This window comes from Erythrolamprus reginae, chromosome 1 (assembly GCF_031021105.1).
Source record: "Erythrolamprus reginae isolate rEryReg1 chromosome 1, rEryReg1.hap1, whole genome shotgun sequence".
NCBI classification, from domain to species: Eukaryota; Metazoa; Chordata; class Lepidosauria; order Squamata; family Dipsadidae; genus Erythrolamprus; species Erythrolamprus reginae.
The window spans coordinates 246277705-246292292 of NC_091950.1; the positions used below are offsets into that span (position 1 = coordinate 246277705).

The window sequence follows — 14588 nt, forward strand, 5'->3', positions numbered from 1 at the left end:
CCCAGGTGGCCCACAGAGCCATAGGGAAAGACACATGAGACTTTTCCATGTTTCAGCTCCAGTGCTGGCCAGCTGATTTTCAGCCTTGGGAAAGGCCGTTTCGTCCTCTGGATGCTTCAGGGAAGCTTTCCTGAAGCCCCAGAGGCCAAAAAATCCCCCAACAGACAAACCACAAGTTCAGAAAAATGCACTTCCGATTTGCCAGTTTGGGATTTTTTTTTCATCTACCAGCCTTCAGAAAGACTTCAGCGCATGCGTGGACAGCAGTGCAGTGGTGTGCGCATGCATGGGGGGATGGAAGTGGTGCGGCCTCGTGCACGCATGCTAGCACATCCACACACACACCTTTTGGCACGCAAAGGTTCGCCATCACTGGCCTACAGAGTTACTCCTGCATGGCCCCATGGGAGTCTGATAGCCAATCAGAATGCATTATATGCATGGGAACTAAGAGTTGGGGCTCAATAGAAGTCCTAAAACCAAGGGACTCAACATCTTTTCATTTTTTTTCTCTTCACCCAACATCTGGAAGCATGTGATCCACCTTTTCTGTTCAGGAGCTCATGCCTTGCCCACCATTAAACTTTCTTTCTAAGCAACTTCCTTGAATCAATCAATCCCACTTGAAACTGAACTCAGAAGGATATTCTTCACATGGGGAAATGCAAATCCTATGTGTTTTGTTTGCCTGAGCTATCTTGTCAGTTTCAGTTCCTTGCCTATTTTGATGCTTATTTGGAGCTTTTGGCTGCCCTGTTTATGAATAGAGTGGCCTGGCCTTGTGAATGAATAAAGAAATATCCATTCACAAAGCCCAGCCCCTTCAGGCTTCTGTCTGAGATTGTTTTTCTATAGCAGAAAAACTGAGGCTGCTTTCTGACTTTGTTAAGATTTTTATTTTATCCTTAGAGGAAATATTCTGGCTCTGTTAATATTCTGTAGAATATTTTATTCTGGGGCGGGGAGAGCTAATCATTCCGTCAGGAAATTCCTCCTCAATTCCAGATTGGCTTTCCCTCTAACAAGCTTCCAACCAGTTTCTTGTCCTGCCCTCAGGTGCTATTAAAAATAAACCAACCACCTCTTCCCTGTGTTAGTCCTTGATTGCTGTTCTTGCAGCGCTAAAAATGAATTTAGAAAGAGCCACTTTGATGTAGTTAGGGTATCAGGCTGAAAACAGAGATATGGTGAGTTGTAGTTCTGCCTTTGATACAACGCCTGGTGACTTTACTGGTCACTTTTTCTAAGGCCAAGGAAGGAGGCAACGACAAATCACTTCTTTGGAGAAGGGCAGCATACAAATCTAATAAATTGAATTGAATTCTTCAAAATTTTGTGAAGAAAACTTGACAAGGACCAAAAATCAGGCACAACTGGACACAAGAAAAAAGCTATTTCATAATATATAATAGTTGGGTTTAAATTTCAAGTTAAGCCAATATCATACGAACAAATTACATTAAAAAAAAATTGGTGTGAAAGTTTAAAGCCACAGAATGCATTTAGGATTGATCATGGCTACTGCCACTGAGTTCTAGGCTGTGTGGACTGAACCATGTTGAACTCAACAGGTTATTAAATTAAGCTAATTGTCTGAATTCTTAGAACATGTTGGATTTTCGCAGGGCACTGAGTTTCAATCATATTTAAGTTTGTATTATTTTTGTAAAAGCAGGCTTGTTGCCTGCATGTACTGAAAGCTAATTTGAGGAGGGGGGGAGGGGAACGGTTTTAGCGCCAGTAGAGAAAACTTCCTGTCCAGCTCAGGTGGGGGTGGGGCGGCACAAAAAGACTTGAAGGGGGGGGATCCAAAACTCAGCTTCTCGCGATAGGTGCTGGCCAACACAACGAGCGCGTGTTCTCGCGAGAACCCCCCTTCGCAGAAAATTCGAGGTCCTGCGGCCAGACGGCGCATGCGTTCATTAGATTATCGGTCCAATGCGAGCGGTGTGGGAGTGAGACCTACGCAGCTTCGTTTTGGGACTTCCCTTCCCCCTCTTGATCCTTTTTTCCCCCCAGGCTTTATTTGCGGTAGCGATGGCAAAATAAGCGAACGACTCTTTTTCCTTGCTGAGGTAGGAGTGGTGTAGCTGGGTGGTGTCGATTCTTATGAGGCTGCGAAGGCTTCCTTTGGTGAGCCGTTTGGCCTGAACCGTTGGCAACTTGGAAGGGAGGAGGGGCGCGTGCTGTTCCACCGCGCTTGTGCGCATGCGTGGAGGGAAGAGGGAGAAAACCTGCCGGCGGAAAACGGTGAATGCGGGCGCTCTCGGCGAGAAAAATAGGCCAACGCCGAAGCATGAGGTGGGGTGCGCATGCGCGGGTCTCGGAAGCAAAAGAAGCGTTTTTGAGTGGAGGTTTATGCGACCTTTTTGTTCTTTGTTATGCTAGGCCGCCTTCTGTTGGAGTAGTTACCCGATTTGTATCTTTATGTTCCTGGAAGAAAATAGTATTCCTTAATTTTTTTTCGATCTGGCGGCGATCTAATAAGGTCTGTGTGTGTTTGCTCAGAAGTAAAAGTTCGTTGGCATTCAGGGATGCTGATTACCAAATTCATTGAGTATTTAATAGTGTTTCGCTCTTTTGAACTACAGGCGCTCGGTGTACCGCATATTTTTCAATCATAACTGCAAAATTTAAAGCCAAGTTTACCGATCGCCATTTTAAGATCATATAAATTATATATTTGTCGTCTGCTACGTAGACGGTTGATTTGATCGATTTCTAATTGAATGCAAAAAGAGGTTAAAAAAAAATACATAGAGAACTAACTGCCGCCCGTTCTAAGGTGGAAAGTTGCTCTTTTGATCGGTATCTTGTGGGGGATGTATCTGAAACATAACTGCGTGTTTGAACACAACTCGAATCTTTAAGACTTGGTTGTGGGAAGGCGAGTCCCTGTTCTTTCAAGAGTCCAGAGTTATGCTAACTGTCGAAGCCTCGTGCTGTTCGAAGGCCCTTGATTAGTTCATCGGAGAGGGGCGACATACAAATCTAACAAAATATAATATATAATATATCAAACACACAAAAAATGCAATTGCAGCCTACATTTAATCAGGATTTGATATTGGAGGTGTATTGAGGCTAAGAACAGCCATGTTTTCCATGGTACTTTCTATAAAATTATGCAGTTTAAAGAATAGAATTAGAATGTTCGCCAGAAACGGTTAATTTATTATCATCACAAACTTTTTTGTCCAACACAGGTCACAGTAGAAGGGGTGAAGCATTTGAATTGGAAATCTTTATCTACAAAACTTTCTGCTGCCCCAAATTAATGGGGCAAAGTCTCTCCTTATAGCCATGATTAAGCTATAACATTGTTTCAGAAATGTTTAATTTCTGAATTAAATTGAATAATTTAATGAACTTAGAATTGAATAATGAATGTCTTTACCTTCCTTGCAAACTCTTATTTTGCTGTAATTGTAGGCTTATCTCTACTTTTCTGCCTAGGCTGGCAACCTTGGGGTAATTCAGTGTTGGTGGATGTTTGGAATTATTCTCCAGTTTTGTTAATTCTTGAAATTATGTGTAATGACATAAACAGTTGGTAAACCTTTTTTTTTTTAAATGCAGCTTTTCACATAAATGACCCATGAATACCCTATATAGCCGTGAGGGCGAACTTTTTCAGCACTGAGTGCAGAAACTGGAGCACGTGCTTGCCCTTGCCGGAACCTGGAGCAGTAGCTGGCCGCCATAGGTTCCCCATCACAGCTATATAGTAATTAAAATATGGTACTTTGAGTTTTGAATGTTAATGCAGGGTTGCCTAGCTATTTTTTTTCAAATTCCTATGAAACAAGCTATTATAAGGATAAAAAATAAGTTCAGAGAAAGGAAAAGATTATCAATAACCTTGTTTCTCAAATCTGAACCCTGGGATATTGCATTTGGATCTTTGAAGTTCTTAAAACGGTTTAAATTCATACACATGTCTAATAAAGCTTGTTTTTAAAGATTAAAATATTAGAAAAATTGCTCAAAATAATTGATCAAACCAGTATTAACATTTTTCATATAGTTACTTAGATGCAACTTAGAAGCTCAGAAGGAAATCAATTGGCTATTTATTCAGCTGTCTTTCTTTAGCACTTGTGATTAGCAAGGTACTATTACTACAGTATACAGTATTATAGCCTTCCATATGTTGAGTTTTTCTGTACTTAGTTCCAGGGATGATTCAATTCTAATTAATTGAGAAAGGAAGTATAGTAATACTTAATGGTCCAAATTTCTATAATTGCTTCTTGTAATAGAATTGCTCTCATTCAATCAGCTTTTTTGCTGCTGTAGTAATTTTTCTGAGATGCAGTGAACACAGTTCTACACAGTGGCTGGTTTTATGCATTGTGCTAAGTTGTAAAGTATGGTTTTAAATGCACACATCTAGGTTATGACTTAGCCTGATTATGGGAATGTAACCAATAATCCAAGGGTGTCATGACCACTGTTAGATTTATAGATTTATATTAGACAATTTTTGTATTATGACTAATGTAAAGTTCTGTCAGATGAAATTCACTTATTTTATTTTAGCTACATAACAGTTAATGTTTCATGAGCTTGCTACATCTACCATAACTCTACTATTTTTCTTGATTAGTCATTATCAATTCAGATCCTATTAAAGTATACTTGGGGTTCTGATTTTTTCTTGTTCCAATGTTTACATTCATATTAAATTGCACTTTTCATTTTAAAGCCCATTCACCAATTTTAAACAGTTTATTCTGTTTTTCTCTATCCCTTCTTTCATTTTTTCTTGAATAATCGGGAAATCTTACTAACTTGTGCCCAATACCATCATGGAAGTAAGTTAGATATTAAAGAAATCCAGTTTCTTCCCATTGTGAAAAGTATCCCTTTAATTCTACTCTTATTTTCTGATCTTTAACCAGTTATCAGATCATGGAAGGATGTGGTAAAATATTTCTCCATGAATTTTTTATAAGCTACTTTGAAAGAGTTTTAAAGAAGTGATGGCATGTAGATTTATTGAGTCATGATCATAGATAGTCTTCAGCCTTAATATAACTAGTGTTGAGCGAACTGAACTTGCATAGTTTGGTTCCGTGCTGAACTTTGCTGTGTTCGGCATACCGAACCCAGACTTTTTCAGAAGTCCGTGTTCAGATTCGGCGTTCGCTCGAACACCGCGGGGAGGGGGGAGGGCTCTGACTCAGCGAAGCTGGCTGAGGAACTCTGGGAATTGAAGTCCACAAGTCTTAAAAGTTGCCAAAGTTGGACTAAATAAATAAGGAAGTTAAGACGTCCTGCAACCCAGAGCAATACTGAAAAGGCTTGGAAAAGGCTTGGACGCCACAGACGCACCTCCTTTTTTAACCCTGGTACGCTCCTCGCATTTACTATACACTTGTTACCCTCCGGGTCCTTTTAGACCCTGAGTATAAAAAGGTTGGTTCTAGCTACTGGAATGGTCTTTTTGAATACTTTTTTCACTAGTACTGTATACTAATTTGAACATTTCTGAACACAATGAAATGAAAATTGAATTTTTAAAAAATGCTTATTTGTTTATTTTGCTCATCAAACCCCTCCCCCCATTTTTGTGAAATTATGTTCATTTTCATCTAGATTAGGCTGCAAAATCTTACTGTTTTGACCATCTTTGGTATTGGGAAACTAATTTGAACATTTCTGAACACAATATGAAAATTGAAGTGAAAAAATTAATGTTTATTTGTTTATTTTGCTCATAAAAGCTGCCCCCCCCATTTTTGTAAAATTTTGTTCATTTTTATCTCGATTAGCTTGCAAAATCAGAATTTTTTGACCATCTTTGGCATTGGCATACTAATTTGAACATTCTGAACATAATGAAATGAAAATTGAAATGAGAAAAAATGATGTTCGCAAAGATTATACACTTTTGCTCCTCCGGGTTCTTTTAAACCCGAAGTATAAAAAGGTTGGTTCTAGCTACTGGAATGGCTTTTTTGAATACCTTTTTCACTAGTACACTAATTTGAACATCCCTGATCACAAAAAAATGAAAAATGAAATGATAAAATGGATTTTGCAGGCTAATCTATCTATAAATTGAAATAATTGCACACAGCCAGGGGGGCAGGCTTTTCTCAGTAAAATAAACAAATAAGCATTAATTTTTTCATCTCAATTTTCATTTCATTGTGTTCAGAAATGTTCAAATTAGTATACTAGCAAAAAAGTATTCAAAAAAACCATTCTAGTAGCTCGAACCAACCTTTTTTACTTTCACTTCATTATGTTCAGAAATGTTCAAATTAGTATGCCAATGCCAAAGATGGTAAAGAAATTCTGATTTGGCAGGCTATTCTATCTATAAATTGAAAAAAGTGCTTACAGATGTGGGGGAGAGGCCCTTTTCTGAGCAAAATAAACAAATAACCATCAATTTTTTCATTTCCATTTTCATATCGTGTTCAGAATTGTTCAAATTAGTTTACTAGTGAAAAAAGTATTCAAAAAGACCATTCCAGTAGCTAGAACCAACCCTTTTATACTCTGGGTCTAAAAGGACCTGGAGGGTAACATTGGTAACTTTTTTTGCCCAGCAAAAACTATCCCCCCCCCAAAAAAACACCCACCACCACCCTTAGAAAGAACCCCTCAAATGAGAAAAAGTCGTGCAATTTCAAGTTTCAGATATGCAGGGAAATTTTTTTACAGGGTCTCAAACTTCATTTCGGGTCCTTTTAGACCCGAGGAGAATACCAGGGTTAATTTCTTTTGCCAGTCAGTCAGTTTCCCCAATGAAAAAGCAGAAGATGTAGTTGGTCCTGGAGCAGCTCAAGCAACACACCACCATGGTGGCCGATGACCGCGGTGGCTGACTCAGAGCCCTCCCCGTCTCGCCCACCGCCCGCTTGAAGCTGCCGGCCGGGATCCTGAAGCAGTGGAGGGGAGGTGTCAGGCTCCATCAAGCGGGCAATGGTCAGGAGCCGCCGAAACGAGAGAGAACTAGGGGCAGGGATTTTCAGCTTGGGGAAGGAAGGAACAAAGGGGCTTTGGGGAGGGGGTGGAGAAATTTCTCCCCTTCCTCCTCCCTCCTCATTTTCCTCTTCCTTTCCTTCTCCTTTCTTTCTCCTTCACTGGCATTCAAAGGACCGCTCCCCACACCTCCTCTTCTTCTGCTATTTTCTCCCGCTGTTTCCCCTCTTTGCTGGCATGCAGCGCTGGAAAGAAAGCGATCTCTGTTCCTGTGTTTTATAGAGCACAGGACAGCGCTGGTACAGCTTGGGGAAGGAAGGAATGAAGAGGCTTTGGGGAGGGGGACGAGAAATTCCTTCTCTTCCTCCTTCCTCTCTTCCTTTCCTCCTTTCTTTTCCTCCTCCACAGGCATTCAAAGGACTGCCCCCCACTCCTCTTCGTCTGCTGTTTCCCCTCTTTGCTGGCATGCAGAGCTAGAAAGAAAGTGATCATTCTTCCCCTGTGTTTTATGGAGCGCAGGGCTGCACTAGTACAGTTTGGGGAAGGAAGGAACGAAGGGGCTTTGGTGAAGGGGCAGAGAAATTCCTCTTCTTCTTCCTCCCTCCTCCCTCTCCTCTTCCTTTCCTCCTCCTCTTCCTTTCTTTTCCTCCATTGTAATTCAAAGGACTGCCCCCCCCATGCCTCCTCTTCATCCGCTGTTTCCTCTCTTTGCTGGCATGCAGCACTGGAAAGAAAGCAATCTCTCTTCCCTTGTGTTTTCTGGAGCGCAGGGCAGTGCTGGTACAGCTTGGGGAAAGAAGGAACGAAGGGGCTCCTCTTCCTTTCCTCTCTTCCTCCTCCGCCCAGCTCTGCCCATCCTGCCCCACGAGCGTCTTTCTAATTCCTCACGTGGGCCAGGAGCGCTCCGAGCTCTGTCCGGTGCCAAGCACAGCTGCCGGTGGGGTTTCCCCTGACTTCCACACAGGCCGAGTGGGAGGGACTGAAAAATCCTTCTATTAACCTGCCTCCAAAGCCGAGGGAGAGGAAAAAAGAGACTTGGTCATGCAGTTTGGAAGGGGGTGTGTTGCACTGCAGAACTTGGTCTGGGGGGCAGCGCTGTGGTCCCGAGTTGTGCGGCATTCATTCCTTCTCCCCACCCGCTTGTGCGCACCCTCATCCCCAACAGCTGTGCTCTCTCCTGCCAATCGAGAAGCCTTTTCACTTTTGGCCTCTTATTTGTTCCTTGCGGAGCAGGATCAAGAGGAGGAGGTGGAGGGTGCACGTCTCTCCTCGCTCACCCACTGCCCGCTTGAAGCTGCCGGCCGGGATTCTCAAAAGCCAGCCTGGCAGAACCTGCCTCCCGAGCCCTCTTACCCAGTGGGAGGCGAAGTGCTGAGAGGAAATGTCAGGCTCCATCAAGCCGGCGATGGCCGGGAGCCGCCAAAATGAGAGAGAACTTAGGGGCAGGGATTTTTGGTGGTTCCCGGCCATCGTCCGTTTGATGGAGCCTGACACCTGTTCCCCAGCGCTTCGCCTACTGCCAGGCAAGAGGGCTCGGGAGGCAGGTTCTGAAATGAGAGAGAACTAGGGGTAGGGATTTTCGGTGGCTCCCGGCCATCGCCATTTGATGGAGCCTGACAACCTCCCCCCCAGCGCTTCGCCTCCCGCCGGGCAAGAGGTGTTGGGGTTCAGCTTCAGCGAACCTACCCGAACTCCGACGGCAACTTTGTCCGAACCTGAACTTCAACAGGTTCGCCCAACACTACTTATAACCTTTTTTAAAATGGCAATTCAAAGTTATGGCCTTGTAAAATGACTTAGAATCTGTATTAATGCTTACAATCATCAGTCTTGGCCATGTGATTACAACTGGAGCCCTTGGTAACATTCATATTTATGACTACGGTAGTTCTTCACTGTGTCACATGATTTCAATTTGCCAACTTTTGCCAATTTCTAGCAAAAACTCCATTGGGGAAGCTGGACAGTTAGTGACTGGTTCACTTAATCCTAGTTATTTGGTTAATGACTTCTATGAAAAATGATAAAGTTGACTGACTCAGCTTACAATTGCAATATCATATCATAATTGGGACCAGAATTTCCATCATAAATTGATGGATTTAGCTGCATTTACATTCCTTATAAACATTTAAAGCTTGAAAAATGACTTATTCTTAGAGAAGTTCCATTTATTGAAAGCTGTTTCTGCAGTATATTCTTGATGTTTCTTTAATATTTCATCACTAACATCTATGCTATGTAATTTTAACTGATCTGAAACTACTTGCAACTTTCTTTTCATACTTTCTCTGGATCCATTGTTAAAATTTGAAAAAAAATGCACATTTTCTAGTTGTTGAATACAGGTACCAAGTTGGGGCATAAGTTATATATTTTCTCAATCTGCAATTGCATATGCAGATATTCAAAGAACTAGGTAAACATTTGGATTCAGTAATTAGTTTTAATTCATCAGTTACATTTTATTTTAGTTTAATTTCTTCTGTTTAAAAATTTAGTTCAACATGACCATTCGCATATTCACTGCAAACATAAGAATGCAACTGATCTTCCCTTATTTCTTATTCCTTTTTAACACATTTGGAATGGTTCATCAAATATTTTTTTTAATATTCTAAAATATTAAAATATTCTGATCATTATGTCTACTCCTATATGATAATCAAAGGGATGTTAATTAGGGGATATGTTTTTGTTTCCTTTTGCAAGTGTATGCCCCTTTCTATTCTCATATGTGCAAACATTAACTTTCTCTTCTAATTTCTGCAATATTGTCCATTTAAATTCTTGCATCTGTTTGGATTTGTTTCCTCTACTGTCATCTATGATGTGCTTTGCAGTTAATTCATTATCTTGTAGTTTACAACTGAAAGTTGTTTCATTTAGTTTGGAGAAATTGGACTCTCACTTCTCTATTCCATGGGTTTTTTTGGGGGTGGTGGTTACTTTTTTTCCTCTACACCTTACAGAAATACAAATTCACACACCTTCAAATTAGAATACAGTACAATATAGTATCAGTTGCCAAATTCTTAATTTTTATCTGTTTTGTTTGGTATATATCATTGATTTTGTGCTACCTCCTTTTCTAATTTTGTCATCCAGATTTCAAAGATTGTTTTCTGTTTTCATTTGGTTCAAAATGCTATAAGCTATCAAAACTTTCCCTTGGCTATTTGCTTGCCATAGTGCTTCAGTCCATTTCTTATATTCTTACTTATTTCATTCATGTTTTTTAAACCCTCATTTTAATATAACTGCCCTTTACGAGGAAAGTTCCAAATTTACTTCTCTTCATACAACAAGGAAAACAAATTGGTTCATATCATACTTCTCTATTTCATGTTAATGACAAGAAAGGGCTATGCTCTTTGACTGTAATAAACCATGATATGACAATGGAGGCTGGCATTGGAAGGCTATATACAATTTGTTGCTGTTGAATGCTTCATCCAATTTAAAGCTTTTACTGCCAACTACTCAGAGAAGAATTTTTGAAGAAAAAACACCCTTTGATGCCTTGTATTTGGATTATTAATGTTATTTCATGAAGTTTGTATCTTAGAATATAAAGTGTAAATATTCTGTAGTCTGCCTCTTGGCAGATTATGGAATATATCACTAGACATTAATTATTTGGATTGAATGGTAAGTGAGAAGTCGTGTTTGTTTATTTATCTAGTTTTGCTACATGTTGCAGAAATCCAACTGAAGGAATTGCTCCTTCAGTGACTAAATGTATTCCATTCCAGAGGTCACCTCTGTTAAAGAGATTTGTATACAATGTAGGGCTCTGCAGAGGTTTGGAAATGAATCTAAAAAGGTGCTTTAAAACATATGTGGTAGTGGATATGCAGCTCCATTATAATGATTTGTCTTCCTTGGAACACATGGGTCATTTTTGCTCAATTTTTTAAAGGAATCGCTATTCAAGAGAATATCAGTTCTTTTTTTAAAAAAGTTTATTGTACAATTGTAATTGTTTCTTCTCCAGTGTCCTGAGTAGAGAATCCAAGGAATGGGTTAACTGTACTCTGAGACTGAGTCAATCAATCTTGGGTCACTCCTCCTTTGCCCAAAATTACTATGACCTCAGAAAGGATGCTTTACCTCCTGCTCATTGCAGAACATTATGCGTGCATGCTCAGAGTTCTGTGATCATGATCTGAGTGCTTGGCACACTTGTTTGCAGTTTGTTTTCAGCTACAACCAGTTTTGTTTATTTTCTAAATTTATTTGCTGTCCATCTTGCTGTGGGACATTATTTTTACAAATAAATCAACACAGCAAATATATCTAACACACCTTCCTTCCTTCCCCTATTTTCCCCACAACAAGCAACCTTATGAGATGAACTGGATAGAGAGATTGACTGGCCAATGATCACCTGGCTTTCATGGTGAAGGCGTGATTTGAACTCATTCTTAAGATAGCCCAATGCCTTAACCACTAGATCAGGGATTGGCAACCTTTAAACACTCAGAGAGCCATTTGGACCAGTTTCCCACAGAAAAGAAAACATCAGGAACCACAAAACTCTTCCTTTTACATGACTATTTCCTGAGCGGCCACAAAACTAGTATATATAGTTGAATTAAAGGTTCTGTTTTCTTCTGAAACTTTTCTTTTCTTGGATTTATCCATGGTTGGCCTACCAGGGTCGAAAAGCTAAGTAAATCGTGTGCTGGCGGGTGTCACAGATTAGCAGTTGTGAGACATATTTTGAGCAATGGAGCCGCAGCAGAGCAAGAGCCACATGCAGCTCCAGAGCCACGGGTTGCTGATCCCTGCACCAGACCAAACTGGGTCTAAGCATTAACCACTACACTAGACCAAACAGGTTCTCATTAAACCAGGTCCTGGGTGTTCTGAGATCATATGTTTGCCATTTGCAATCTTCTCTACCAACTTCCCACGAAAGTTAATGGGCAAGCTGTCAGGGAAGGTGGGAAACTGCCAATACCTGCCAAGAGGACTGCCTCTTATGTTTGTGGGGTGGGACCGCTGAAATCCTTCACAGGCAGCCCTTTCATTCAACTGTATACTTAACAACTATAACTGGAAGTGCAGGGATTGTGGTGATTAAGTGAAGCAGTGGCATAATATCTTAATTGCTTCGCTCAGAGGCTGTGATTTCAGTCCCAATTGGGGTAAATTAAGGAGTACCTAATTGTTTATATAAAGAGCTTATAGATAGCTAGGTGTGGATCTGAAATCCTGGAATATGAGTGGAAATTCAATGGGGGTTATTATATTGCTACATCCATGTCAATCTTGGTTTTAAAGCATCTGCACCGGGTAGATTGCAAAATGTTTTCCATTGACATCACACAACTGAACTTGGTAACACTATTACCTTTTATTTAAATCAAGTAGCCTATTCTTCAATAATTGAATGTCCCATATTTCTATAAAATATTCTTCTTTGACAGGCCTCTGCCTGTTTTGCAAATTCGGTTCTTAAATCTTTGGTTGAAATTCAGCTTTACATGAATGAACATCTCTATGTACATTATTATGAAATTTTCTTTACCGTTACCCATCATGTGCTAGGTTGGGGAAACTCTAGGGAGTTAGGGAGAGAATAATTGCCTCTCCCACTTACATGAGTGGAATAACTTCTGGGCACAGAAAAATATAATTTCTTTCCATTTTCTCCGCTGACTTTTTATCTCAGGTCCTTGTTAAAAGGCCAATAATACAGTTTGTTTGTTTCTAAATAAGCCTTTATTTCAAGGCTATAACTTATAGGTAGAAAATCCTATTTCTCTATTTTCACTCCATTTTCTACTTAAGACAAAATGGAAAATATTCTGATTCTTAATTGGCAATGGTAAAACAATTCTTAAACTTGGCATATTGGCTTTTAGTTTCTTTATATGCCTCATCATATACTTAAATCAATATAATTCTTATAACCTTTTATGGAGATTGATTACTTTACATATCCTACTTTTTTCAAGTTCCTCATACTGTTTCACCCTATAATCATAATAAAAGATGACAAAAACAGTTGAACTATAGAGAAGTAAAATTATCCCAATTTGGGGAATGTTGCTATTGTCATTTTTCTTCCTCGCCAACTTATTGGGGTATCCCCTTTGAGTATTCCATTTTAAAGACTTCTCTGATATCTCCTTTTTTCTTTGTAGGTTTACATCGATTTCATATAAGCCTGGGCAGTTGCAGCTTGTGTGGAAACCAGGCTATGCAGTGAAACCATCTGCTGGGCAGCCCAACTCTGTCAGGAGGTACTCTTCAGATGCTCCTGGATCTGACAATTGTCCAAATCCTTCAAAAATTGACTAAAATCAGAGGTGTAGTTATGTGTGTTTTAAGTAATATAACTAACTTATAAAATTGATGGATTAAAAACCCCCAATTCAAATGATATTTTATCTTGAACTCTTGAAACACACAAATAGTGAAGGTCTTTTCTAAAAAGATGATCATTGAGTCAAACTGAAACCTATTTTTCAACCAAAAATTGCTTATACTATGCCTTTGGGTTTTAACTTTGATCGCTACTTAAAAAAAGAAACAAAATTAATAAAATTGCATACTTTTTTTGATTACTATGCCCTTTTAATCCAAAAGAATCCAAAAGAAAAAAATTGAAATTAGGATATTGCCCCAATGCAAAAGTTTAGGAGTTCACTGTACCTGTTAGGTCTTAATTTGAATCAACCTTCTTATGCTACATCGTAGCACCTGCTTCTCTAATGTCAAGACTGCTTTGGAAATGTTGCACTAGCAGACTACTGGAAATATCTGTATGGAGTTTTTCTTATCACCAGTCTCCTGTCTTTGATTATTTAAGAAATAGGAACTCTGATCAGTTAATGCTACTTATTATCTTTGTCAGTGACAAGATGTCAGATAAAGTCAGAAAAATAAAATCACCAGACTTTCTGCTGGTCTTTAAAAAGGCTAGACTCATCTGCTAGGGTTTTGCACCTGCTAATCTGGGAGCAATTTGTTTGCCCTAAGCAAGTGGTTAAACTTTAAATATTTTTCAAATATTTTAAATAATTCTTATTCCTAAACTGTGGTCAATATTACTTAGTGTGCGATTCCCACATTATACATAGATTGGTTAAAATTTGTTTAGGAATTCTTATGTTCAATCAAGTGTCATAGATTATATTTGTCACTTGACATTTTTTCCATTCCTTCTTTTTCTATGTCCATTGACATTGTTCTCTGCTTGCAATATTTTTACTATTCTTCACAGTTGTATTAGTACTTTTCAATTTACTCCCCACATCCATTTACCTTAATAAAAAATAACTGGGCATTAGTAAAACATCTTTTTACCTATCGTACCCTGCATCTTGTTTTATCCAACAATAAGCAATTGCTTTCAGCAGCATTTTAATGCTATATTTTTAAGTAGTCCATGTAATACTTCTTTGCATGTCATATAATTGTCTGTATTTATATGACTTAGCAACTTGCTACAGTAGGTATTACTATCAAAATTTGTTAAATATCTATTACAGTACATTAAATATCTATTCGCCTACCAATAAAATTTGGTAAATGTTTTCTATACTTTATAAGTATTTGCCTAATGTATTCTTTCCTTGCTAAATGAGAATAATTGCAAAATATGTTCACTTGAAATGTCAATTATCTTCGACTCT

General features: G+C 39.2%; 1 protein-coding gene across 7 annotated transcripts in view; it reads left to right on the plus strand.

The window, feature by feature from the left end:
* Positions 1-1879: 1879 nt before the first annotated feature.
* The window catches only part of MATR3 (matrin 3), a 41971-nt gene continuing 29262 nt past the window's right edge, over positions 1880-14588 (plus strand). Inside the window, exons 1-2 of one of the 7 annotated variants that reach the window (XM_070732703.1) lie at positions 1880-2075; positions 13095-13193. Coding sequence is in view for 1 of the 7 variants with exons in the window: in XM_070732708.1 (XP_070588809.1) it covers positions 2110-2133 (24 nt within the window). In the remaining 6 variants the exon portion in view is untranslated. Of the gene's footprint in view, positions 2134-2212; positions 2489-13094; positions 13260-14588 lie in introns of those variants that run through there. The other 6 variants (XM_070732705.1, XM_070732704.1, XM_070732709.1 and 3 more) reach the window with 6 other exon arrangements.